Source organism: Microcebus murinus, chromosome 14 (assembly GCF_040939455.1).
Source record: "Microcebus murinus isolate Inina chromosome 14, M.murinus_Inina_mat1.0, whole genome shotgun sequence".
Lineage (NCBI taxonomy): Eukaryota > Metazoa > Chordata > Mammalia > Primates > Cheirogaleidae > Microcebus > Microcebus murinus.
In genome coordinates this window covers 17,629,792-17,657,673 of record NC_134117.1, presented here as the reverse complement: position 1 = coordinate 17,657,673, position 27,882 = coordinate 17,629,792, and the positions used below count along the sequence as shown (strand labels likewise).

General features: G+C 34.4%; 1 protein-coding gene across 3 annotated transcripts; it reads left to right on the top strand.

Annotated features, from left to right (window-relative positions):
* PDCD4 (programmed cell death 4) lies at positions 1–27,427 on the top strand. 3 transcript variants are annotated; one of them, XM_012771290.3, is made up of 13 exons: positions 48–154; positions 2,078–2,208; positions 4,057–4,161; positions 10,237–10,539; positions 12,411–12,505; positions 14,536–14,649; positions 17,639–17,860; positions 18,852–18,949; positions 19,873–19,987; positions 23,455–23,562; positions 23,810–23,920; positions 24,545–24,684; positions 26,715–27,427. In XM_012771290.3, the coding sequence occupies exons 3-13, from the start codon at positions 4,119–4,121 to the stop codon at positions 26,773–26,775; spliced, it is 1,410 nt and encodes a 469-aa protein (XP_012626744.1). In that variant the 5' UTR covers positions 48–154; positions 2,078–2,208; positions 4,057–4,118; the 3' UTR covers positions 26,776–27,427. The 3 variants fall into 3 exon arrangements, with proteins under 3 accessions (XP_075865910.1, XP_012626734.1, XP_012626744.1); XM_076009795.1 differs by lacking the exon at positions 2,078–2,208 and having other exon boundaries at positions 1–154; positions 10,279–10,539; XM_012771280.3 differs by lacking the exon at positions 2,078–2,208 and having other exon boundaries at positions 1–154.
* Positions 27,428–27,882: the final 455 nt, after the last annotated feature.

Here is a 27,882-nt window from a genome sequence, read left to right as displayed (position 1 = left end):
CCGTCCTCTCGCCCCCGTGTTACTGGGTAGAACAAAACAAAAACAAACAGAGCGAGAGGGGCCAGAGACGCTCCGAGGCGGCGGCAGAGGCAGAGCAACGGGGTCAGGGCCGGCAGACCGGGGACCTGGGCGAGCAGCGGCGGTGGCCCGAGGGGTCAGTACCGGTGGGCGCGGCTCGCACGCTCGGGAAGACTGCGCCCTTTCCCACATCCCTCGTCTCTCCTCGGAGGCAGCCGCACGTTGGGAGGGGGAGGGGGCGTGAGGCCGCGGCCGGGTCGGTCCGGGCCTGTGGAGCGGGGGTCCGGCCGCCGCCTCACAGCCCCGTGGGTCCAGCCGCACCCGCCCCAACGCCCGGGACTGCGGGCAGCCGGCCTGGGTTCCCTCGTGCTGGGCCCAGCCCAGAGTGCTGAGGCGCGGGCCCGCCCCCTCCCGGCGCCCCGACCCCACTTGGCGGGGCGCGCGGGGCGCTCGCCGGAGAGGGGCTCCTCCTCGCCCCACCCCCAGGCAGAGGTTTAATTTGGGGGCGAGAGTGGGGAGGTGTGTTTCCCGCGGGACTGAAATCCTGTGGGAACGTTTGCGCCCTCCCCGCCCCCCTGTGCCCCCTGGAGGCCCGTGAGGAGACGGTTCTCCGCCCGGCGTTTGCAGACCCAGGCCCGCAGCCGCGTCCCTGAGCCCAGGCCACGGCCGCCCGGGGGTCCCGGCCTGCGCGGGCTGCGGAGAGCAGGCCCGGCCGCCGTGGGTTGGGCCCACGCGCGCGCCCGCCGCCCGGCCCTGCGCGAACTTCGCCGCCCCCCTCCCCCGGCGAAGGGTCCCCTTCTGACTTCAGTTAAAATATAATCTCCCAGAGAAAACAAAGACAGGAAGGGAGCCCCCTTTCTGTGAAACGCGTGCTGTGGCTGCGTTTGTCAGTTTGGTGCTGTTACGTACGTGGAAGGTTTTCTGCAAGAGCTTCAAAACTGTCTGCAGACGTCAATATCGCCCATGTCCCCCATGCCCTTGTGAGAACAGGCTACGTAGCCAGCAACTGTGGAGTGTCTACAGATGATTAAAATATTAAAAATGCAGCTAGGGGGTTGTGTGGGGAAAGGACTACTGCCTGTTTTTAACTTGTGTTTTTACAGTGAATCTTTATAATTTTAGCATTCTTGTTAATGTAAGCCTTTTTGGAAACCACCATATGCTTTTTTTTAAAAAAGCACTGAAGATATGTTGTAAATTTACTACTTGGTGTTTATGCCCTTTAATACTCTTCATTATTGGTTTCTTGAATTGCTTAACATCTCAGCAGACATCTTTGAATTAAAATTGGTTTTTCTATAGTACTAATGTGAAAGCAAAAATAATTGTTAGGACTGCAAAAACAAATGCCCCTTGGATATTTTCTGTAGTGCTCACTTTTACATTATTGTGGTAGAATGCTTTTAGCAGATTTTAAGTTGCCAATTAGCTGTGATTGTAGGCCAAGAATGAATACAGGTAATTTTCTAGTTAACAAATGGTCTAAACTTGACTCCCCAAAATGTCAGAGTGATTTATGAGGTTTTTCTCAGGAAATAGATTTTGTCCAGGGTGGCAGACTCGCTCTTTTAGGGAACATCTTGGCAATTGAATACTTATGATTGTATGTTTTTGTGTAACACACTGGAGGAAACAATATTTAATTTCAACCGTCATTTTTTTTCTAACATGTATGTATAGTTTTCTTATTAGAAATTAATGTTTTATAGCTTAGTATGAAGGAATTAGGGTTTAGATTTTTTTCCTTTACATTTTCTTGTTTGAGGCAAAAATCTTAAGGATTTTTAAATCGGGGGAAACCTACTACTTTGAAGAGAGTGAGAGCATAAAGATATCTTTATTCTTCTCTAAACTCCTTTAAAACATCTTTGGTACTGTCAATTGTGACTTGAGTTCCTGATGGGGTTATCATTACCTAAAGAGATATGAGACCATTTTTTGTTATGATTACTTAATAAATTAACTTAGTTAAGTTATAGATGATAGTCATTACCTGATAATTTTCTTTGCCTGACTGAATGTCTTCTGTTTAATAGTTTGAAATAATTACTATTTTTAGTGTTTGGAAAGCACTGGGTTCTAGTTCTGGTTTTTCCACTGAGCAGCTGTCTCAACTTGGACAGATCACCTACCATTTCTGAATTTAATTGTGTGCAAAGTGGAATACCTACCTCAAGATTGTCCTGTAAGGTACATGAAATGATACATGTGAAATTCTTTGTGAATTATAAAGGGCATTATAAACATCAGTTGTAACAATTTCATTTCTTTTATTAGCTAGGTTCTGCGGAAAATATTCTCTTAAAAATTATACTTTCATCAAGAATGAAAAAGACTTTAATTGTAGGTTAAAATACTCAAACACATATCATGTGACATAATCCCTTTCCTATAACAGGTGATTCATACACTGAAACGAGACAGAATGTAGCATTTTCAGCTTTGGAAGACACTAAATGTTTAGATTCTCAAACTATTCTTTGTTCATATATCTGTGAATCTCTATATACGTATTTTTAAGATTTTTTTCCTAAATCGAGAGTTGGTGGGAATTATGATATTGACAAGTCTCACATATGTGAGTTTACTTTGAATAGAATTAGAGAGTGAGCTCACCATTCTGTTAACTTCTGAAGTAATATGATAGCATCTTGTTAGTCTTAAGGACTATGCCATATTAAGCATATAATTTTACCATAAGGTGTATTTGTTTTTGTTTCACAAAATACCATTTTTTTGGAGAAAAGGGCTATAAACTTATGTCAACAAAAAATAGTATATGTTGAGGAATTTAAAAGTCACTTTCACCTTTTAGTCCCAGGGGCATTATATGTCATTGTTATCCTAAAATGACATCTAACAGTAGGTTATGTTACATGGAAAAAAAATGTGCCTTTTAGTAATTTATTAGGCATTTTCACTAATTTGTGTATTTTATTTTTATTTTTAATTTTTTGTGGTTGAGTCTTGCTGTGTTGCCCAGGCTGGTCTTGAACTCCTGGGCTTAAGTGATACTCACACCTCAGCCTCTTGGGTAGCTGGGACTACCACTGGGCTGAGCTTAATTCGTGAGTTTTGTATTTCAGAGGAAGTTGCACAATATTAGCAACATGGTTGTAAATGACTGGAAGACTTCCATCCAACCTATATGACTTAAACAAATATGCCCTTAAATACTCTAAAACACTATCTAAAAAATATTTCCAGAGAAATTCTGAAATTTTACTTGGTTATGCCCTCTAGGTAATATATTTTTTGAAAATGATTTTGATAGTCTTTCTTTCAAATTACATTGGATCTGTGTCACTGATTCTCCAAAAGATAACTGATTTCATCAAAGCCTTCCAACATTAATAATTTTTAAGGCAGTTTGAGACTGAGGTCTAAAATATTGGAATGCTGTGTCATTGTACTTAATTCCTTTCTAAAATAGGTCAGATTTTTTTTTAAAAAAGTGAATTTTTCAGATTATAAAAATAATACTCTCATTATAGAAAACACTGATTAAAATTTTTCACAATCTGTCTTATTAGAATAATTATAGAGACCTAGGAAATGCAGTGGTAGGTATATTTGTTTTCGGATATGCTGTAGTGTGAACACACAATCTTGTGATATTCTTGATTAACCATAACTATGTTTGTATTTTGGAGGAGTACTCATAATTCTTTGGTAGAGAACTGTACTCCAGTATTAATGTTCTTTTGTAGGTATATCAGATTAATTTTGAGGCTTGGTGTTCTTAAAAGATGGGGTGGGGGGAGTGGGTATTTCTTTGATTTGAAATAAAAATGTATAGCAAATTTTTAATTCCAGTTGAAGGGGTTCTTTGGCACATACTGGAATTTGGGTTTTTTGACTCATATATTTGTCAAAAAGATTCTAACCAAATGTTAATTAGGGTGAGTTGTCTTTGAAAAGTAAAGTGAACTTTTTAAAAATTGAATTTTTTTTAGTAGTGTACTTAAGTAAATTAAGTTTAGCTTAATCATATCAGTTTAGAAGATGCTGAAACTTTTTTTCTTTTTAAAAAAATAGGTTCTAAAGGAACACTTTCATTTGGTAATTTGTTTAATCAGTGCAAGTGAAATTAAGGAACAATGGATGTAGAAAATGAGCAGATACTGAATGTAAACCCTACAGGTAAGTAACATCATGGACCTTGACTTGTAAGCAAGCTTCAGGCCATTCCTTAGTTTATGAAAACATGATTGTAAAACTATCTTTAAATACTATCTTATTGATGTCATACGACAACTGGTCATATTATTTTTAAAATCAAGTTTGTGATTATTTTCATGGAAATTTACCACACATTCTATTTTTCTGCGTATCCTTTCACAGTATATATATTCTTATTCTCCACTGTTTATAATAAAAGTATATAGTACAGAATGGAGAAGAATAGGGAACTTATTAATATTCTCACATGGGCTAGTGGTTTCTACAGTATAAATTATTATGGGTATCTTTGCTATCTTTCCTAATTTATATATTTTAAATTACCTATGGTATTTTCCCTATTTCCCATGGTGCTTCAGTAGCACATTATCTTCATAAAAGTGAACATGGTTTTGTGGAATAGATGATCAATAATGTTGAGTAACTTAAGACAGCTTAAAATGTGTTTATAGCTTTAGAATAATCTCTCCAAAGAGTTAGGATTGTACAATATCTGAATATAGAGAACATGTCCTAGTGGTATATTTTTAGATAATTCTTTGCTTTATAATTTTATTGATATTAAAACTCTTTTCTGTAATTTTAAATTTGTTTCATAAATGCTACAGCTTTATTTCTTCAGTGATTTTTTTTTTTTTTTTTTTTTTGAGACAGAGTCTTACTTTGTTGCCTAGGCTAGAGTGAGTGCCGTGGCGTCAGCCTAGCTCACAGCAACCTCAAACTCCTGGGCTCAAGCAATCCTTCTGCCTCAGCCTCCTGAGTAGCTGGGACTACAGGCATGCGCCACCATGCCCAGCTAATTTTTTCTATATATATTAGTTGGCCAATTAATTTCTTTCTATTTATATAGTAGAGACAGGGTCTCGCTCTTGCTCAGGCTGGTTTCGAACTCCTGACCTCGAGCAATCTGACCGCCTCGGCCTCCCAGAGAGCTAGGATTACAGGTGTGAGCCACCTCGCCCGGCCTCTTCAGTGATTTTAATTCACTATTGTGTACAACATACAGTTTTCTTTGAACAAACACTTTTAAGGTTGAAACTTTGCCATTTTTCTATTTACAGACCTTCTGATGCTAGAAAATCATATATTTTTCAACTATTATAATAACTGCAACATAATTATTTCTGAGTGCTATATATACAATAGCTGTATGAATACATGTTTTTTAAGGGTTATAAATGGATAATTTGTCCCATCTTGAGATAGGAATGGTAATAATACACCTTAAGAATATGGCTGGGTGGCACGGTGGCTCACACTTACAATCTTAGCACTTTGAGAGGCTTGGAGTTTGAGACCAGTTTTAGGGAGACCTAGTCTCTATAAAAAATATAAAACTTAGCCAGGGGTGGTGGTGTGCACCTGTATGCCCAGCTGCTCAGGAGGCTGAGGCAAGAGGATCACTTGAGCCCAGGTGTTTGAGGCTGTCGTGAGCTATGATGATGCCACTGCATTTAAGCCTTGACAACAGAGTGAGACCTTATCTCCCAAAACAACAAAAATAATACATTTTACATGTAGATAATTGCTGCTTTTATGTGCTGTCCAGTGTAACAGTAATCACTAGTCATGTGTAGTTGTTAAGTGAAATGTGGCTAGTTTGAATTGAAATGAAGATGAAATACCTCAGCTTTTTATATGGATTGTATGTTCAAATGATATTATGGTTATATTAGATTAAATATGTTAAAATTAATTTTACCTGTTTTGTTTTACTTTTTAACATAGTACTGGAAAATTTAAAATTTCACCTGGCCCATGTTTTATTTCTGTTAGATAGCACAGCTCTAAGATTTATGCTTTTGTTTTCTGACTGCATTTAAGACCTAGTTCTAACCCTGTTCTTGATGCCTCTGCCCTGTACTGTATTAAGATAAAAAACTGTTCTTCAGTATTTGGATAGGCCTAAAACAAGACCCTCTTTGCAATGAATTCTTCCTATAGCAAATAGTTTAAGTCAGGCCAACTAGTATTCTAATTTTAGCTTCTCCCTTTTCCAGCTTTGCTACTTTGAGGAAGTAGGTTATTTACTCTGACCTTCATTGTTTCCTCATTTGTAAAATTAGAGTACAAATATCCTCTGTATAAACTTATTATAAAATATTATGATGCATATGTGTCAAGCCTGTGAAGCATATTGGGTATATAATACATGAAAATGTGCTAATATTGTTATTTGAATTATACCACACTGGACATCAGTAATTGAAAATGTGATTGTTGGGTACTGTGGTCATATAAATTGTTAGTGGATACTATTGAGATGTCAGAGAATTCAGAGAGAAGGAATTTAGTACACAGTAAAAAATAATTTTGAAGTCACTATATTCTGTGTTCAGGTTTTCTTTATCCTTTTAATTTTGATTTTCTCAAAGTCAGATCAGTAGTGGTTATGGAATTACAAAACTTCGGTGAATATGAATAGCAAAATATAAAAAAGCAATTGATATAAACAGGTTAAAAATGTTAAGGTCAGGCCGGGCGCGGTGGCTCACGCCTGTAATCCTAGCTCTCTGGGAGGCCGAGGCGGGCGGATTGCTCGAGGTCGGGAGTTCAAAACCAGCCTGAGCAAGAGCGAGACCCCGTCTCTACTATAAATAGAAAGAAACTAATTGGCCAACTAATATATATAGAAAAAATTAGCCGGGCATGGTGGCGCATGCCTGTAGTCCCAGCTACTTGGGAGGCTGAGACAGAAGGATCGCTTGAGCCCAGGAGTCTGAGGTTGCTGTGAGCTAGGCTGACGCCACGGCACTCACTCTAGCCTAGGCAACAAAGTGAGACTCTGTCTCAAAAAAAAAAAAAAAAAAAAAAAAAAAAAAAAAAATGTTAAGGTCAGATATATAAATTATGCTGTGTGAGAATGAATGCTTGCTGCAGACACACAAACATATTTGAAAGGATATTAAAATAGTTGAAAGAAAAGAAAATTATGGGAAATAATTTCAATATGTTTAGATAGAATAATACTCCAAGGGACAGTTTAAAATATTTTATCATACTTCTGTGTCTTTTATCTTCTGGATCAGTTTTGTGGTTCACATTAATGGTAAAATAATGAAAGCACTGTATTACAGGTAGATGTTTAATGTTTTTTTCAACTACCTGCTCTTACATGAAAACAATATCTAATTTGCCTGATGTGTGATCTTTCTGTCTCCTTCCCCTTAATCTTTTGCTTATTTCTCTTTACATTCATTCCCTTGTTCATTTTATGTCTCTTTAGCTGTCAACACTCTGTTGTATTCTAGTTTTGTGTTTTCTGTAATTACAAGCATAAGAAATTCAAAATGTGGGTTTTGAATCCTGGCCACAATCATTTCTAGAAATGTAACTTCTCTATGAAACACCTTCCTTCTGCAAAATGAGGATAAACAATTTCTTTATAGAGCTTTGTGAGGCTTATAGACCGTGTATAGAATCTGTTATCTCATAGGTACTAGGTAGTATAGAACCTAGTATCTAATAGGTAACAGTAGTACTACTGGTAATGACAAAAGAAGCAGTAGTAATAAGTACTACTGCCAAGACTACAATTTACTAGTACTACTAATTTAGTTATAGTGGTGTTCCCAAAGACACCCTCCTAACACCGGCTTCTCACCAGTGCAAAAACTTTTTTTTTTTTGAGACAGAGTCTCACTTTGTTGCCCAGGCTAGAGTGAGTGCCGTGGTGTCAGCCTAGCTCACAGCAACCTCAAACTCCTGGGTTCAAGCAATCCTGCTGCCTCAGCCTCCCAAGTAGCTGGGACTACAGGCATGCGCCACTATGCCCAGCTAATTTTTTTTTTTCTATATATATTAGTTGGCCAATTAATTTTCTTTCTATTTATAGTAGAGACAGGGTCTCGCTCTTGCTCAGGCTGGTTTCGAACTCCTGACCATGAGCAATCCACCGGCCTCGGCCTCCCAGAGTGCTAGGATTACAGGCGTGAGCCACCGCGCCTGGCCTGAAAAAACTTTTAACTTTTTTCTCTCTTCTTTATCCCAAATCTGTTCTGCTTAAAAGCCCCTTGTCTTTATCTTTAAAAGTGTCACATTAGGCTGGGTGCGGTGGCTCACACCTGTAATCCTAGCATTCTGGGAGGCCAAGGCCGGGAGATCGTTTGAGCTCAGAAGTTCGATACCAGCCTGAGCAAGAGTGAGATGCCATCTCTACTAAAAATAGAAAGAAATTGGCTTGACAGCTAAAAATAGAAAATATTACCCGGGCATGGTGGCACATACCTGTAGTCCCAACTACTTGGGAAGCTGAGGCAGGAGGATTGCTTGAGCCCAGGAGTTAGAGGTTGCTGTGAGCTAGCTAGGCAGACGCCACGGCACTCACTCTAGCCCAGGAAACAGAGCGAGACTCTGTCTCAAAAAAAAACACAGTGTCACATCATTATTTACTCCATGTTTACTATTCTTGCCTTTTTCCAGTTAGCTTGTGACTGAATTACTGCAGCATTTTCTTAGCTGTTCTCCCACTTTATACTTTTTCTTTTGTTTGATACATTCTGTATTCCTCTGCCAAACTAATCCCCCATTTCCTACTTGTGATATCAAATGTGACTACTTGGGTGTGGGAGTGTTCAGCAGTGATTCTGGTGAAGTAAGCAGGCACAAGATCATAAAGGACCCTAAGTTATAAGGTAAGGAGTTTACACTTCATTTTGGCATAATGAGAATATCTTTAAAGGGTTTTCAGTGAGGACACCATTTAGAAAATCAGTCTCCATTTGATTTGGAGAATAGTTTGAAGACTGAAGGCAGGGGAGACTACTTTTGAGACTAATGAGATAATTTGGCTCTACTTAATGTTTTTGTTTGTTTAAAACAAAACATTCCTAAACTTCCTAAATATAAAACATTCCTAAGTATAAAACTTTTAAGTATAAAATCTCCTAACTTTTATACTTTTTGTCAGAATTATAAAGATTTTTTTTGTTTTTTGAGACAGAATCTCACTCTATTGCCCATTCATTTAACTCATCACAGAAATACCTTTTATTTCTTTTTATATAGTAGTCTTTCTTTTCGAACTAAGTCATAAGCCTCAAAGAAGAAACCATGACTAGTGTATTTCTTTGTATCCCCAGCACTTAACAAACGGTATGTGAGCATTAGTGTTACTGTGCTTAGAGTTGTTAGGGAGGTTTTCATAGAGGGATTAAGACTTGGGTTGTATCCTAAAGGATTTTGATAACCACACGAGCAGCAAGGATGACATTCTAAATAGGGGGACCATTAGGAAATCCAGATATGTTGATCTCTTTTAGGGGTTAATATACCAATGTTAAATAGGCTGGAAAAGATTTTCAGAAAGTGATAAATAATATGAGTCAAGTTTGGGGAGATGAATTAGAACTTTGAGATGATAGCTTTTCTTGAAAGTAAAATTTATTTTGAAGGCAGGGAAGCATCAGCAGTTCAGCTCAAGAAACATATGTGAGATCACCTATTTGCCAAATACCTTTCAGGCTCTTTTGGATTACTAATATTTCCCAAGTATTTATAATTGATCATGGGATGTTTGGCAAGTCATTTAAATACTCTAGGTCTTAGTTTCCTTATCTGTATACATGTTATTAAATATAATAATTAACTTCCGTACTTGTAGGTAAAGGATGAAGTGTCCAGCACAGTGATTGATAAATAATAGCAGGCATTCTGTAAATACTAGTTTATCTCTTCAAGATCCTTTATCTTTTCTTAATATCTCCAATTGCTTAACTCTCTTAGCTCACAAAGATCAAAAGGTTTTATTTGGTCTTGATATTAACATAGATTTTATGATCTAAACAATATAATGACATGGTTCTTTCAGTAAACTTTGTTCATTAATACTCATTCCTTGGTTTACTTTCCTTGATAATGTAAAAAGTGATCCTATTTAGTTACCATTTATTAGACTGAACTCTATGAAATTGCCAATACGTGACTGTTATTGACCTACAAAAATGATAAATTCATTTGTGATTAAACCTAATGTAGCTTATGACTATACCCATATAATAGTAGATACTTAGAATTTTCTTTAATTTTCTCTTTAAGATCCTGATAATTTAAGTGACTCTCTCTTTTCTGGTGATGAAGAAAATGCTGGGACTGAGGAAATAAAGAATGAAATAAATGGAAATTGGATTTCAGCATCCTCCATTAATGAAGCTAAAATTAATGCCAAGGCAAAAAGGCGACTACGGAAAAACTCATCCCGAGACTCTGGCAGAGGTGATTCAGTCAGTGATAATGGAAGTGAAGCCCTTAGAAGTGGAGTAACTGTGCCAACCAGTCCTAAGGGAAGGTTGCTAGATAGGCGATCCAGATCTGGGAAAGGAAGGGGACTACCAAAGAAAGGTTGGTATTTACCATGCCCAAAAAATCTGAAAAAAACAAGTTGAAACAAATGTGGAAAACATTGTCTTGTTTTTGTACTACAATTTCCTTGTTCTAGGAATGATAGAAATTTAAACAGTGATAATATAAGGTTTTGCAGTTTATGTTTTTACTTAGTAATAATTTGAGGATGATCCGACTTTTTCTTTAGGTTGATCCTTTTTTGTTTGAGTAGATTTAGTTTTCTTGAACAGAACTTACTTTTTTGCCTCTAGCAAAATATACACTGATGGTTTTCACAGTTATGAATTGTGCATGTACTCCCTACCTTTTTTTGAAAGTAGTCAGAAATTTATCATACTTTTTATCTAATGAGTCTGATTATATCCATTGTTAAGAATAATAAATATACATTTGATTGGTAATGTCTGGATCAGAATTTTAATTTTTTCATAGAGCTGGTCCCTTGTTTCTCTAGCTTTATTTATTTTGGGTTCTGGAATGGATTGGTCTGTTTCACAGCTTTATCTCCACCTTGAAGTAGTGACTAGCACTTGGTAGACACTTAAATATTTGTTGAATGAGGCGTTGCTCAGCTTCTGTTTGTAGTAGGATTTTGATACAATTTGGAGATTTCACCAGCTTCTGAATGGTGGGAACTTCAATTTATAGCCTAGGCTTCTTGTGAAATGATTTTGTGATCTACCAGAAATTATTTTTGTTGAATGGCTCTACAATCATTGTTTGTATCAAAATGGAACCTAGTTACTAGGTTTTGTTTTGGTTTGATGGCAAGGATTATACCTTAGGTACAAAATAAGAACTTCCAAAAAAAGAAATGTTCATGACATTGTAAGGGTTCTTTAAAAAATAATATATTGGTCTTTATTAAAACATTTCAGTAACATTATGTAGAAAAGCAGCTTTGAAATTTGGAATTGTTAAACCTCTGTTCGTTGGTTTATACATAGAAGTAGAAAGAATGTTCAGTGCTGTTAATGCTTAAAAGCAGTTATTTGGGACATATTACAAGTTGTAAAGTATAGTTTAATGTGTAGTTTTATATCTAAAGACTACTGTATTTGACTTGAAAATATTTGAGGATGGTCATTGTGTTTCTTTATTAAATATTAATGATTTTTCCCTTGTTGAATATTTTTCTTTTTTTTTTTTTTTTTAAAGACAGGGTCTCACTCTGTTGTCCAGGCTGGAGTGCAGTGGCTTAATTATAGCTCACTGCAGTCTCAAACTCCTGGGCTCAGGAGATCCTCCTGCTTCAGCTTCTGTAGTAGCTAGAAGTATAAGAATGTGTCACTGTGCCTGGCTGACGTCTTAATCTTTTGTAAAGACAGGAGCTTGCTATGTTGCCTAGGATGGTCTAGAACTCCTGGCCTTAAGTGATCCTCCTGCCTTAGCCTCCTGAGACACATGATTACAGGTGTGAGCGACCATGCCCAGCCCCTTTGTTGAGTTTTCTGTGTACATTTTACTGGCTCAACATGTTTCTTTTTGTTTTGGTCCCAAGAAATGTCAGGTAAAATTTCCATCTCAGCTGCAATATCATCTCTGTCGAGGTCCTCGATACAGCTATTTTTTGTCGTTTTTATTCATTTTTACTTTTATTTTAAAGCATCTGCCTTTTTGGGTTTTAACTTTATGAGCTATTTGAAATTAAGGTTTTGGAAATAGATTATAAAATGTACACAGTCTAATCATTATTGAAAAAATGGTCTGAATAAAAAGGAAACTGCTGGGGGAAAAATGGAAAAAAGCAAGCATAGAAGTTAATGTACTTTTTTTTAGCTGTTTAACATATGAATACTTAAAATTATTTCAGATTTCAAATAAAATTTATGAACTTTATGCTCTTTCTCAATTCTAAACTTTTTCAGGTGGTGCAGGAGGCAAAGGCGTTTGGGGTACACCTGGACAGGTGTATGATGTAGAGGAGGTGGATGTGAAAGATCCTAACTACGATGATGACCAGGTATCAATGTTTATTTTTTTTTTCATATTTATTCACATAAACTTTTTTGACTTCATGTTTGTAATTTACTCATACTTTTGTCAAATTAGATGTGTATATATTTATACTCTTTGGCTACCAAATTACATATATATACACACAATATTGATCAAAATCATATATATTCTTTATTTTTAGATTGTAAAGTTCATTTTGGATTAGGAAACAAAAGTTAACTCATAATAATATATGCATAATTTTCTCTTGGTGTCTGAAGTGAGTCAAAAGTTGGTCTTTTAGCCCAGTATGGGGGCACGCGCCTGTAGTCCCAGCTACTGAGGAGGTTGAGGCAGGAGGATCCCTTGAGCTTGAGGTGAGCTATGGTGATGCCCCTGCATTCTAGCTGGGGTGACAGAGTGAGACCCTATCTCTAAAAAAAAAAGTAGGTCTTTACAAATTCACTTAGTATTATTAAGTTGACCATTTTTCAATAAATTCTGTTGAGTTAATATCTTCTTTTGAATATCATAAGAGTCAATAGATATTAGTTTTCTTTTTAATATACTTTCTAGAATGGCACCTATGTGATAAATATTGTTTTTGGGGACATGTGTGTCTTTTTTCTAGAGATAATTAGGAGATACATTTCTAATAGATTTTGCAGTGAATTTCTAATATTTTTTAATGCAAATTTAAAAGTAGAGAAAATAGTATAATTAACATACTTGTTTGTATTCATTTCCCAGGATTACCAACTTTAATTATTAATTCACAGACAGTCTTGTTTCATTCTATACATCCATTTACTCTCCCTCTATTGTTGCCTCCACAGTCCCACCATGTTTTGGATTATTTTGAAGCAAATTACAGATATTATGACGTTTTTAAAAAAAATATTATCTTTGCAACAGATAGGACATGATGAGAATTATAGGAGAATATCAGGGTATATGTTAGGTTGTTTTCATTGTGTATTGTTTGTGTATACATATTTACCTATTTTAACTAATAGTTGGACATGGAAATATTTCTAAGAGAATATGAAAAAAATTAAAACCAGTAGGATTCAAATACTGTAGAATCTTTACTAAAAATTTTGGTTTTTTGGGTGTATATTGTTAGATTGAAGCCTGTCACAAGTTACAAATATATAGTAGTCACCCTTTATTCCTGGTTTCACTTTCTGAGGTTTCAGTTACCTGCAGTCAACTGCATTTCAAAAATATTAAATGTATGATTCCAGAAATAATTCATAAATTTTAAATTGTGTGCCATTCTGAATAATGTGATGAAATCTCTCAGTGTCCACCTTTGTACCACCCCATCCTGCTCAGGATGTGAACCATCCCTCTGTCCAGCATATCCACACTGTATATGTTGGTCACTCAGTCACTTAGTAGCTTTTTTAGTTATCAGATTGAAAAACAATACATACAGGGATTGATACTATCTTTGGTTTCAGGCATCCACTGAGGGTCTTGGAACATATCCCCTATGGATAAGGGGATAATCATATCAGAGCTTTTTTGTAGGGGAGAAAAGGATGGTCTAGTGATGGACATTAATCTCTTTTTGAAATTTTAGTTGAGCAGCGCTTTTCCTTAGAAATTTTTCAGTCACTACAACATTAATCTTTGTTATACTTTTATTATAGTAATCATGAAGGCTTTGGTTCCTGCTTTCCTTTTTTTTTTTTTAAAGTGAAATTTTAATGAAAATGCCATATATGATAGGAAGAAGCCATTATAAAGCTTTTGGTCACTGAAGATTGGTTTTGAGAGAGATATAAAAAATTAACAGGATACAGGGGTTGGGAGCAAGTCATATTTTGCTGTCGTTAGTGGTTCTAATCTGTATATTGGCTTATTGTATTCAGATTTTGTAAAAGAGCAGTGACATGTATTCTACTTTTATATGTGGTTAAAGCATGTAGCATGTCTTTATCGTGCTCTTAATGAGGATTATTAACCAGTCAAATATAAAATTATACAGCAATTTCTGTTTATTTGAATTTTGTTCTTTGTAACTCATTCTCCGTCTTCCCCTCATAGGAAAACTGTGTTTATGAAACTGTAGTTTTGCCTTTGGATGAAAGAGCATTTGAGAAGACTTTAACACCAATCATACAGGAATATTTTGAGCACGGAGATACTAATGAAGTTGCGGTAAGTTTAAAGTATAATTTAATTTATATAAGAGAGAAAAGACTGTTTAAGCAAAATATAGTTAGAGTGATCTTGGATCACTGAGTAAGTTTACACATTTTCTTTTGCATAAACAAATTTCTAAGTAAGAAATGTAATACAATCTCATTACATTAAACCAGTTCTTATATATTTGGGATCTGATGAGTGCTGTGGGTCATTTCCTTACATGAAAAATGGCACAATATTTTTATAAATCAACTTTTATAATTATAATATATGAATTTATAACATCTACTTTTGTAATGCATAAAATATAATTTTAGCAATTTTGGGGTATTTATGGACCCTCTGAAACCTCTTCAAGGAACTCAGTTAAGAATATCTGACTTAGTTTTGTGTTTTTTTTATGGTCATTCCAATGATCAGGATTAGGATAAAATTAATCTTTGTACAAAAAACCCCCCACTGATATAAAGATTTGAAAAAGAATGCATACAGAAACCAAGAGAATTGTTTTTGAAGTAAATTTGTATGCAAATATTTACTGTGTTAATTATGAATTGTTCATAAAGTAAATCTAGAAGGGTGAAATTAAATTACTGGCCTAGTTATGATTACTGGGTTAAAGTAAAACAGTTGTAGCTCTTCAGGAAACCTGTAGATTTTCAAAATTCAGACTGGACAGTCTTGATTTGTCAGATACTGTGAAGTTTATCTTTGGATTTGTAAGATTTGAGTATAAAACAGATATTTGTAGATTGCATACCATGTGGAAGAATTTGTGATAGGTGGTTCCTGCCCTTTTGAAGCTCAGTTAAGTGAAGGAAATGATATGTAAACAGATTATTAAACTATGTGAAACACTCTTATGGAGGAAAAGTTTAAATCCTATGAGGGCAGAGACTGTTGAAATCTGGGTATCTATTTAGCTTAGGACCAATTGTATATTATGTATCTATTAACTGAGTAGTGGTATGAGCAGAGTGTTATGGAAGCATAAAATGGAGAGCAATAGCAGAAGTGATTTGGAGCCATCTGAAGGATGGTTAGGAGTTTGCTAGTTCAAATGGTTGAAGAGGCTTATCCAGGAAAGAGGAATACCATGTCTGAAGGCAACGAGTTAAAGTGTGGTCAAGGAAGATGAAATGGAGTTGGAAGAGACTACTAACAAGGACACCAGTTAGGTGGCTGTGAAAATAGTTGTGGCACTCTCATAGTAGTAGACCATGATTTAAAGAGTTTAAGAAAACTTTCATTAAAGAGGAAGGCACTCTGAGTAACTGAGTTATAGTTTAGCCTCTAGGGTTAGATTGCCTGTACTCCACTTTTAGCTGGGCTACTCCAGCTGTATGCCCTCAGCCATTACTTAATTTTTCTGTGTTTTGGGCTTGATAAGTATGATAATTTAATACACAAAGGGTTATTTTGAGTATAAAATATAAAGTGGCTGTTATATAATAATGCCTGATACATTATAATTGGTCAATAAGCATTAGCTGCTGCTATTATATTTTTAATAGGAAATTTTAACTTTATCCCAGCATTTAAAACAAATAATCCCATTTAAAAACAGTGGTTGAAGGTCGCATTTTAACCCTTTGCACTCGCTTTTTTCTCGATTCCTTTATTCTACTCGGGATTTAATTTTTTAAATACCCCAGGTTTTACAAAGCGTGGCAGTAGAATAAAAAGCTGGAGTTTCTTTTCATATAAACTTATTTATTTGGATTTTTTTATATTTCAAATTATTGATACATTCAAAGAGTAATTTTAATCTATAATTTTTCATTGTGTGATATTTTTTGAAACATTCACCCACATGAAGACCTGGTTTACATTCACACATTTCGCAAATATAAATCATCTTTCTTCTTCCTCCTTTGATTTTTTCTGTTAGAACAAACAACATAATCTTTGTGTTTTTTGTTAGGGTGAGGTGTGATTATATGGAGCTTTCCATCTAAACGTTGCTCTAAGTTAGTCGATAATAATCTACCCCTGGAAGTTAGCGTACCATCTCTGCATTTACATTTTACTTGTCGTTTCATGCTAATGAAAACAAGAAAAGATACTGGAAAAATAGACAAAAATCCTCCTTCCCCCCGCATGAAACTACGTGTCAAGTGTGGCTTGATATACGAGCTGCTACCGATGCTGACCGTGTCAAGTCACACTTGACATCTGAGTGCAAAGGGTTAAACTTTACATGAATAATATAAAGTAAATTTTTGTTTGAGGAGAAAGCTTTGAATAAAAGAGTATAAACAACTTCAGATAACGTAAAATGAATTTCTCTATAAATGCTCATAAAACAATATTCCTAGAAATAATAGATAGTAAAGGAGAGTTAGCTGCTAACTAACTCTGGGTTAGTAATATGTAGCTTAATGAACTACAGTCATGAGCTACATAACAACGTTATGGTCAAGGATGGACTGCAGCTATGACTATGGTCCCATGAGATAATAATAACCATATTTTACTGCACGTTTTCTATGTTTAGATATATTTAGGTACACAGATACTTACCATTATGTTACAGTTGCCTACGATATTCAGTACAGTAACACGCTGTACAGGTTTGTAGCCTAGGTGCAGTAGGATATACCATATAGCCTAAGTGTGCAGTAGGCTATACCATCTAGATTTGCATAAGTACACTCTGATATTCGCACAATGAGGGAATTGCCTAAATGACAAGTTTTTCAGAGTATATCCATGTCATTAAGTGATGTATGACTGTTTTCAATGTAATTCACATTCTTGAACTTAGTGATGTTCAAGTAGTTAAAGCTTGACAAAGTGGAGCAATATCTAATTTATATGCAGAAAAAGGTGTATTTATCCTATATCCCAAAATATGACTGCATCTCTGATTATTTCCAAAGAGGGAGAGGTAAAGATAGATGTAGATAAAAGTTTGGTTTTTCAAAAGTAAAATTTTCTTAAACTACAAGTTGTCACATACTTAAAAAATTTTTTTAAATCATTTTATTTTTTTGAATAGGAAATGCTGAGAGATTTAAATCTTGGTGAAATGAAAAGTGGAGTACCAGTGTTGGCAGTGTCCTTAGCATTGGAGGGGAAGGCTAGTCATAGAGAAATGACATCTAAGCTTCTTTCTGACCTTTGTGGGACAGTAATGAGCACAAATGATGTGGAAAAATCATTTGATAAATTGTTGAAAGATCTACCTGAATTAGCATTGGATACTCCTAGAGCACCACAGGTTTGTATGAGTAGTCTTTTTGTTCATTTCCCCATCTCCTATCCTACATTCCTCCCAGTTACACTCTCAATTATAGAAATAATACACGCTTTTAGGAAATTTTAGTAGATGAAAGGGAAATGGCGCACATTTCCCATTAGACAAAAATAGCCAACATTTTGTTGTATATTTTCCTAGCTGCTGTTCTTGTTTTTTACAGTCTTCATCGTATTATAAATTTGGTTTTATAGCCTACTTTCCCCCCCATGCTTTGTGTAGTTTTTAGGTTTTTATATATATATATATATATATATATATATATATATATTCACTATTATATGTAATTAAGCTGTTTTATTAGCTAAGATTTTTTTTTAAAGTAGGGTAAATAGTCATAAATAAGACTTTCCCTGTGTAGCTTTGAAAATGTGAAATTGTTATTATTCAAATATCAAAGTTAGTATCTTTCACTATGGCCACAAAGTGTATCCTCTTATGTATGTACCTCTTAAAGAAATCTTATTATTGGGCACTGATGTTGTTAGTACTGTGAATATACTTTCAAATAAATATTTCTACACAGTGTTTTTCTCCATAAGATAAATTTATTTAACTGTCCTTCCATGGACAGTTTTTTTTTTTTTTTAAAAAACGTAGTCCATGGTCTTTTTTTTTATAAAAGGGACTTCACCTGACCTTAAGTCATTCATTTAAACAAATACTTTTGATCATGTACTATGTATCAGGCAGTGTGCAAGGTGTTGAGGATTCAATGGGGAGCAAAACAGATGTGGGCCCCACTCTGATGGCACTTAACTTGAAGGTTAAAAGATGGGAGTGTATGCCAGGTATAACTAACAACTACTAATTGGTGTTTTTTGGATATTCCAGCATTTTATAGGTATTGACTATGTAGTTCAGCCAGTCTTCATAATTTATACATTTAGAAATTGTGTCCTATAAAAGTTTATTTTAGGTTTTTTTATGTAGGTCTCTTTTTTTCCTATTACAGTTGGTGGGCCAATTTATTGCTAGAGCTGTTGGAGATGGAATTTTATGTAATACTTACATTGATAGTTACAAAGGAACTGTAGATTGTGTACAGGCTAGGTAAGTAAATTAATTTTCCTATTTAGAATTTCATAATGGGGGAATTTCTGGAGGAGGCTATTGAAATGACATTTGCATTAATCAGACATTGTGGACATCTATTTATGACTTGTCTGTATCTCCACTGTTAAAATGGGGAGATTGTTGGCGGTATATAATGGGGAGGACAGTACTATAACGTAGAAGTTCTGAGTTATAGCTAACCCATTAATTACCTTCATGTCAAGCCATTCTTGTCTAGGTCTCAGTTTCCTTATTATAAAATGAAAGCATTGGGTATAGTATATTCTTTAAAGTCCCTTGAGGTTCTAACATTCTGCAGTTATTTAATAGTCTAATAAGATGGACAAGATTAACAGAGGAGCCTGATTTACAATTTTATTTTGTATTTATCTACTGTAGAAATATTTTAGAAAATGTCTTTCTCACTCTTGTTCTTTGATAAAATTAATTGTAAGCTAAAAGGTGATATTTGGGAGTTATGCTATATGATTTTTCTTAACTTCCTGGAGACTTAGACGTGGACTTAGCACGTTTTAGGTTTTCTCAGGTCTGGATATTAACTTAGTTTTCTACGGCTAATTCAGGTCATAGTGGAGTAGTCTCCCTGGGTGGGAAGGCATGGATGTAGGTAAAGTTATATGTGACATGTTCTTTCTCACTGTAGATCAGTTATTTTTAATATATTTTGATTTTTCTTGAATGAGATATGGAAGTAATAGAGCATGAGAATATTAACATGAGAATCAACTTTTTTTGCTCCCTATGTTTTATTGTGAAAAAGGGTTTTTAAAGTTTTGAATTTTATATTGCTTTTGTTATATGAAAGATTTTAGTGCATATGGGATTTTGTCAACTTTATCCATAATTTGATAAACTTCAGGCATGTTCATGTACCAAAATTGAATTTGTTTTTTTTGTAGAGCTGCTCTGGATAAGGCTACCGTGCTCCTGAGTATGTCTAAAGGTGGAAAGCGTAAAGATAGCGTGTGGGGCTCTGGAGGTGGGCAGCAATCTGTCAATCACCTTGTTAAAGAGGTAATGATTAGGTATTATTTTTAACTTAATTTGTATTTTTCCTCTGAGAGAAATAAACTGTGCTACTAGCTGGTATTTTTGTGGACAAAAGTAAGTTCAGTCTTGTAGCTGCAAATGGAAAATTGAATAATCCTTTTATATTTGGCTTTATACCATTTTACTCTAAATTATATGATAATTATATAATTGTTACTAAATTTTTACTGTTTCCACAACTTAAAAATGAGGTTGTGTTGTCTTGAATAATTATTAATATAAGAAGGCTATGAATGAACTTCAGAGGAATGCCTGAAATCTTTTTCTATTAGTATTTAAAATTTTTTAAATGCTATAGAAATGAGATTTTCCCATTTTGTAGTTATTAAATAAATATCTGTTACTATATGAGCAATTTGAAACTGGACAGTCTCAGATCATAAGTTATAAATTATGAGCACTAGAGTTAGATCAGCATGGTACATTTTTTTGAGGAAGTCCACTACCTATATACATGCTTTAAAAGAAAAAAATGCCAGATATATTCCGTGTGGATTTTTTTCTGGCTGTAATGTGGTTTTCTATAGCAAGAAACCAAAGAATTATTTAATCTCCTTATCTGCAGATCTTTAAGAAAAGGCATGTAATTAGAAGATTTATAGTTCTTGTGCTTCTGATTTTTTATTATAATCTTTTCATGTGACTATAATTTTTATTTTTGGTCTTTGAGCTCTAAGGAGCTCAAAATATAGTTTTAGCCTTGACTATTTTTGTTTTCATATATATTAAAATAGATGAGTCAGTATTTGTAATGTCATGATTGCTATATCTGTTCTTAAAAACTTATTAGAAAAATTGAAGTATAAAGATAGTCAAAATACGAGGGCAGTTAGGCAAGAAAAAGAAATAAGAGGTATCCAGATTGGAAAGGAGGAGGTGATCTATTCCCAGATGACAATGATTTCTATATAGAAAATCTGAATGAATCCACAAAATAACCCCCCTAAACCAAAACCAAACTATTAACTTGTAAAATGAATTCAGCAAGGTTGCAGATGCAAAATCGGTGTAAAAAATTTAATTCTATATCTATATGGTAGCAGTGAATGATCTGAAATGAAATTAATTGCCATTTACGAATAGCATCAAAAATAAAATACTTAGGAATAAATTTAACAAAAGAAATGCAAGTCTTGTACACTGAAAACTGCAAAGCATTGTTGAAGGAAATTAAAGATGACTTAAACAGAAAGATATTCCACGTTTATGGATTAGAAGACTTAATATTGTCAAGATGGTGTAATACTCCTCAAAATTAATATTTTGAGAAACTGCTAAACTGTTTTATGGTATGTGAATTATCCCTCAATAAAAAACAGACAAGATGAAAATTGAAATAAAACTACCAATATGAATTTTACATAGACATTATTTGGATATTCATATACATGAAAGGAAGGATTGGGTCAAAGAAGACTTTTAGAAATGTATACATGTATTTGTAATTTATCATTCTCAAAAAGTATGGAACCCATGGGGAAATGCTTTTTAAAGTTACCACAGCAAATGTTAAAACTAATACAATTTAAATAACAAATACAGTCATATGCCACATTAACAATTTTTGGTTAACAACAATGGACCATGGTGGTCTTTTAAGATTATGATGGAGATTAAAAATTCCTGTTGCCTAGTGATGTAGTAGCCATTGTAATGTCATAACACAATTACTTTATTTTTTATTTTATAAATTTAGTGTAGCCTAAGCATACATTGTTTATAAAGTCTGTAATAGTGTACAGTCCCTAGGCCTTCACATTCACTCACCACTCATTGACTCACCCAGAGCAACTGCTAGTCCTTCAAGCTCAATTCATAGTTAAGATTCCTATACAGGTATACCATTTTTTACATAATTTATACCATTTTTTAGTGTACCTTTTCTATGTTTAGATATATTTAGATACACAAATACCATTGTGTTCCAATTACATATAGTATTCAGTACAGTTAACATGCTGTATAGGTTTGTAGCCTGGGAGCAGTCTATTTCAAAGGCTATACCAATCTAGGTTTGTGTAAGTATACTCTGTGATGTTCACATGACAAAATCACCTAATGCATTTTTCAGAATGTATCCCCATCATTAAATGACACATGACTGTTTATTTTATTTTATTTTTTTACCAGTATTCCAAAATTTTATTTTTTCCAAACTCACCTGAACACTGAGGGTTTTTTTTTTTAATTTCAGGAAATTGAAAGTACAAACATTTTGGTTATATTTTATATTTTTGCCTCTCCCTAGCAAGGGTTAGAGGCATGCCCTTCCCCTCTACAATGCTCAGTGTCCTTTAGTTGTGAGTTTACTCCCCCAACCCTCTAATCCCTGGAAAATATTACTACCATTTGAGCACCATAGTGTTAGTACCAATTTGATGGTGAGTACATGTGGAGCCTATTCTTCCGATCTTGTGTTACCTCACTTTGGATAATGGGCTCAAGCTCAATCCAGGAAAATATAAGCGGTGTTAGATCACTGTCGTTTCTTGTAATTGAGTAATATACATGGCTGTTTATTAATTTGTAATTATAAAAATATTTAAGTATTTATTTTCCTAAAGCATGATAATAGGAATTATTCATCAAGACATATTCTAGCAATTAAATTTTCTTTTACCTTTTATGAAAATACACTTTAGAAGTTGGAAGTAGAAGATACTTAAATAGATTATTTTATTCAGTCTGTCAGTACTCACTGAGTGCCACTTAGATGCAAAGGTGATTTAAGAGGCAATATATAGGGAAGAACATTTCTAGTTAAAGCTCTTTGCTGCAAAACTTTTCCTACTTTTTCTCTAGAGCCAAAGATATTATTATATAAGTTTGAGCAGGGAAGTCAAGACTTGTCTTTTTAGCTGCAACTGGAAGATGAATATTGATGAACATTTTAGATGATGGGTTTCAAATCCTCAGTTGTAGAGAAAAGAGAAACTATATGAAAGTCTCTGCCCTGTCCAGTAATGCCCCATTATCATCTCTCATTTTTTTTTCCTTTGGCTTCTAGTGTACTTAACTATTCAGATCATCCTGATAGAAGTGAAATAGTTTATGCTGCTTTAAAAATTCATATTGAGACTTTGAGTTAGGGGCCCTCTAGTGGTATTTATAATCCTTTGTTTTCAATCATCATGGTCATAACCCAGGCCACAGACATTATAAACCTACTCTTAGATTTCAGTGATTATTCAGGCACACTGAAGTGTTGTATTTGCTTCATAATTATGGACCATTTAAAATTGAGAATTTATTTTTTAACTATGAAAAAAATGTTATAGTACATGTCAAGTCTATATGTTCTTAGACAGCTGTTTGTGATCTGCTGTTTCATCATTGTAATATATTGACATGAGGATAAATAATCCTTTAGGCAAGCAAAGTTTTTTTAAAAATCAGGAATTCTAACACATCTCAACTTTTAAATCTAATAGATTGATATGCTGCTGAAAGAATATTTACTGTCTGGAGACATATCTGAAGCTGAACATTGCCTTAAGGAACTGGAAGTACCTCATTTTCACCATGAGCTTGTATATGAAGTAAGATTACCTTGCCATACCAAAGAGAATTATTAAATGTTCGTTTTTGTACCACAGTGACTTAATGCTTCTTTAATAACAAATACATGTTTTTCTTGTTAAAAATATTAAGGAAGAAAGTGGTTTTTAAATTTTCATTATTATAAAATCATATAGTAATTACAAATTAGAGAAAAGGCATCTGGCACATTTTAGGAGCAGTTTTTCATCTGAATTAATGACCAAAATTCATTCATTCAATTTTTAGGCTATTGTAATGGTTTTAGAATCAACTGGAGAAAATACATTCAAGATGATTTTGGATTTATTAAAATCCCTTTGGAAGTCTTCTACCATTACTATAGACCAAATGAAAAGAGTAAGTATAACATTATTTTGAACAACTTTTAGGCTAATATATAATTGAATAAAGAATGACAGTTTAAGTTTAACATTATGCCTATACATTTTGTTTTTTTAGTGGTAGTGTTTGAGGTTTGAACCTTTTGCAACCATTTCTTTGACAATAACTTCACTGGGATTTTTACCTATTTTTAAAAATGTGATTGTGTATTCTACCTCAAGAATTCAGTTTCTAATATATAATAATTTGTATTTTGTTTCTAGAGAAACCTGAACCTTTAGGAAATTATACTTTAAAGTTTTTTTCCTAGTTAAAATTGTATGTATTGTTGTTGAAGTCTTAGTGAGGTTCTTTATTTGCCTTGCATTTTTTTAAAAGGTAGTAAATGTATATAGAAAAGAAGATGAGGAAGGAATTTGCTCAACATCTGATGTCTGCCCCAGCTCTTTTGAGAGATTAGTTTCAAAGAGAACATTCTCTCACGAAGCTACTTTCTGTACTTTTCAAGGATCAAATCTAACTTCAGTTTAACCATATGAACATTGGCCTTAAACATAGATTGATGACATAGTGATGGATTGTTTTATGACATGTATTTTATATGGGCTAACAATTCTATATGTAATTTCATTGTTTTAGGGTTATGAGAGAATTTATAATGAAATTCCAGACATTAATCTGGATGTCCCACATTCATATTCTGTGCTCGAGCGATTTGTAGAAGAATGTTTTCAGGCTGGAATAATTTCCAAACAACTCAGAGATCTTTGTCCTTCAAGGTACATTATTTAAATATTACTTTCTCAATATAAAATACTGGATGAGTTGCTGGTGAAGGCTAAAATGGTTTTCTATTGTTCTAACTCTGTCAGAAAAATAATAGTATCTTTGTCATTGACAAGTAAGAAGCATCTCTTTTGCCACTTTGTAAATCTATGCAAGACTACTTCATGAAGTCCAAGTTCATTTGAAGGAAACTGATTTTGCGGAGCAGTTGTTTACTGGGCTTTGTTATAAAGTAGTTTAAATGTTATTTTAGAGTAGGTATTATCACTAATAAGATGAGCAAATTGAGACTTAGGGGGGTGTAATATACCTTTTCTAAGGTCACACAGCCAGCTGGTGAGGCCAAGTATGAATCCAGACCTTTTCTGGCTTCAAAGATCTAGCCCCTTTCCTGTACTCTGTGGCTTCCTTTGCTGCTTCACAGGAGCCAGAATTGGGGCTAATTGGATCCTATCTCACTAGAAAGTGTGTTTGTGGGTGGGTGGGTATTTCTTTTGAGGTTTTGTATTTGCACTACTAAGATGTAACTCTTAAAGAGTTGTTAAGTTTGTTGTTGTTAAATCTAATGATGAAGCTTATAATGTGTGTAAATGCTTGTTAATAGCTAAACTTATTGTGTGGATCAGTTTTATATACATATTTTGTAATTTTTTACCTGAAAAGATTTCTAAGCTTTGAGTATTAAGTGCATTGTGAGAATTAAACTTCAGGAAAGTATTTCCTGGTAGGATCCTTCACTATATAAAGTTTAGAAGCCATTAAGAGAAAAAGAATTAAAAAATGAGAGATTCAGTTTATGGCTTTACTAGAAATGTTTAGAAATGTAGACCTCAGCTTGGTGATAGCACCATTTGTGTACCGATGTGCTAAGTGGTATACAACAGAAAACATCAATTTTGGCAAGGCTTCTTGCTATTGACTGCTTCATTCTGTATCTTGGTCTCAAAATATATAGTCTGAAGCCTTTAAGTTCAAGAAAATGTAGCTGGTTTTCACCTAGCTTTAGTAAGAAAAGGGGTCAACACCCTGGCGCATTGGCTTTTAAAAAGTTTTTCAGCCTGTTTGAAAGTCTAATTATTTCTATTGTGGCTTTATTCTTAAGGGTCATTTGAGGGGATACCTAGACTTTCTGTGTATACCATACAGCTTTGAATTTTGTTGTCTAACTTTGTGTTTATTTGGGTGGAGTGCACATTGTATGGGAGCATGCTTGTGCATGTTGGTCTGGGGTCAGAGAGTAAAGGCTAATCCTGCCCAAGCTCCATTTCCCACTTACTGCTTTAGGATACTGGCCAGCTGTTCCTCCTGGGCTATTGCCACTACATGTAGCTTAGAGTGTGGTTACATTATAGAGCAGGGCTTCTTGAGTTTGAAATAATAGGATTCCTAAAATAGGGCACAGGCTGGAATTAGTTGGATTCTGATTTGTTTTTCAAATTGAAGTTGTGGTTTTTCTATAGCTGATAATTTTTAAAAAGTAGTTAAAAATGGGTATTTTGATAGGTTCCATAGCTCCAGTTTGCATGATTCTAAATTATGTTAGTGTTTCCTATTTGTCTTACTGTTTAACTTTCAAATAATAATGTGGTAGAAATAAATATTAAATTTCTCCCATCCAAGTACTAACCAGGCCCAACCCTGCTTAGCTTCTAAGATCAGATGAGATCTGGCACATTCAGAGTGTTACGGCGTAGGTGAATTTCTAAATAAGATATTTGCCTTAGTTTTACATTTAAAAATTTTTTTACATGGCTCCATTTGGATAATGAACTTACTTCAACAGTTAAGCTTTTATTGAAACAAAAACTCAGATTTGCTGTTGATTTGATGTTTTATGCTAAGATGTATAGCAGAAAAAGTCTATTTCAAAGGAATCAGAGGCATTCTTTAAAAAAAACAAAACAAAAACCACAAAAAACCCTTCAAAACTTAATGTGTAACCAGAAAACACCAAGGTTTTTTTCAGTGACTATAGTCAGAATTTGTATCTGTTTTCATACTTCTTTTGTTCTTTTTATTACAGGGGCAGAAAGCGTTTTGTAAGCGAAGGAGATGGAGGTCGTCTTAAACCAGAGAGCTACTGAATATAAGAACTCTTGCAGTCTTAGGTGTTATAAAAATATATATCTGAATTGTAAGAGTTGTTAGCACAGGTTTTTTTTTTTTTTTTTTTTTTTTTTTAAGCACTTGTTTTGGGTACAAGGCATTTCTGAAATTTTATAAACTTACATTTAAGGGGAATTTTTAAAGGAAATGTTTTCTTTTATTTGAGGGGGAAAGGAGGGACAAAGTAACCTCTTCTTATGTGGAATATTCTAATAAGCTACCTTTTGTAAGTGCCATGTTTATGACCTAATCATTCCAAGTTTTGCATTGATGTCTGACTGCCACTCCTTTCTTTCAAGGACAGTGTTTTTTGTAGTAAAATCACTGGTTTATACAAAGCTTTATTTAGGGGGTAAAGTAAAGCTGCTAAAACCCCATGTTGGCTGCTGCTGTTGAAATACTGTGCTTTGGGAGTAAAAAAAAGAAAAGTTATTTCTTTGTCTTAAAGAATTTTTAAAAAAATGAGTCAGTCATAAGACTTATTCATCTTTCCAGGGAACATATTGATTGGTCTTAAAGACTAGACAGTTAAGTAAATGGTGGCTGGAACATCTATTTTTCTACAAAACTGGAAAAATGAACCTGGTTTGAGAAGAATGTACAACAAAATAAAACATGTGAAGCAGTGTTGATTCTTTATTGGGAGTACATTTATTTTAGGTCCTCTATAAAACATTTATTTTAGGTCTTCTATAAACCTTGAATTTAAAATAGCAAATTTTAAATCATATAAGGACACATATTTGAACCTAGTGAATTTAAGCTGTGTTCCTCAAACTTTTTTTTCTTGGAAACTTACATCGAAAGTACAACAGTAAGTTACTTTAAGGTTACACTGGGGAAAAATGCATGCATACTTTACTCCCTTGTTTAGTTGATCTGATCTAGAGCTTAATGAAATTCTTAAAATATATATAGTACCTTTCATCATTCTTTAAATTCTGTTACCAAATAATGGTTAGTGTTATAAAAAGTTACTTTCCAAAGACCCCAAAGCTTTGCATTTATTCAATGTCTGAGAAAATACAATAAATAACAATTATCTAAGGAACAATCACATTTCTTACCTCTTTTACAGAAACTAA

Coding starts and splice junctions, on each gene's coding strand:
- PDCD4 (XM_012771280.3), top strand. CDS start 4,119: ATGGATGTAGAAAATGAGCAGATACTGAATGTAAACCCTACAG. Junction 12,506..14,535: donor CTAACTACGATGATGACCAG/GTATCAATGTTT, acceptor TTCCCCTCATAG/GAAAACTGTGTTTATGAAAC. Junction 19,988..23,454: donor TCAATCACCTTGTTAAAGAG/GTAATGATTAGG, acceptor TAAATCTAATAG/ATTGATATGCTGCTGAAAGA.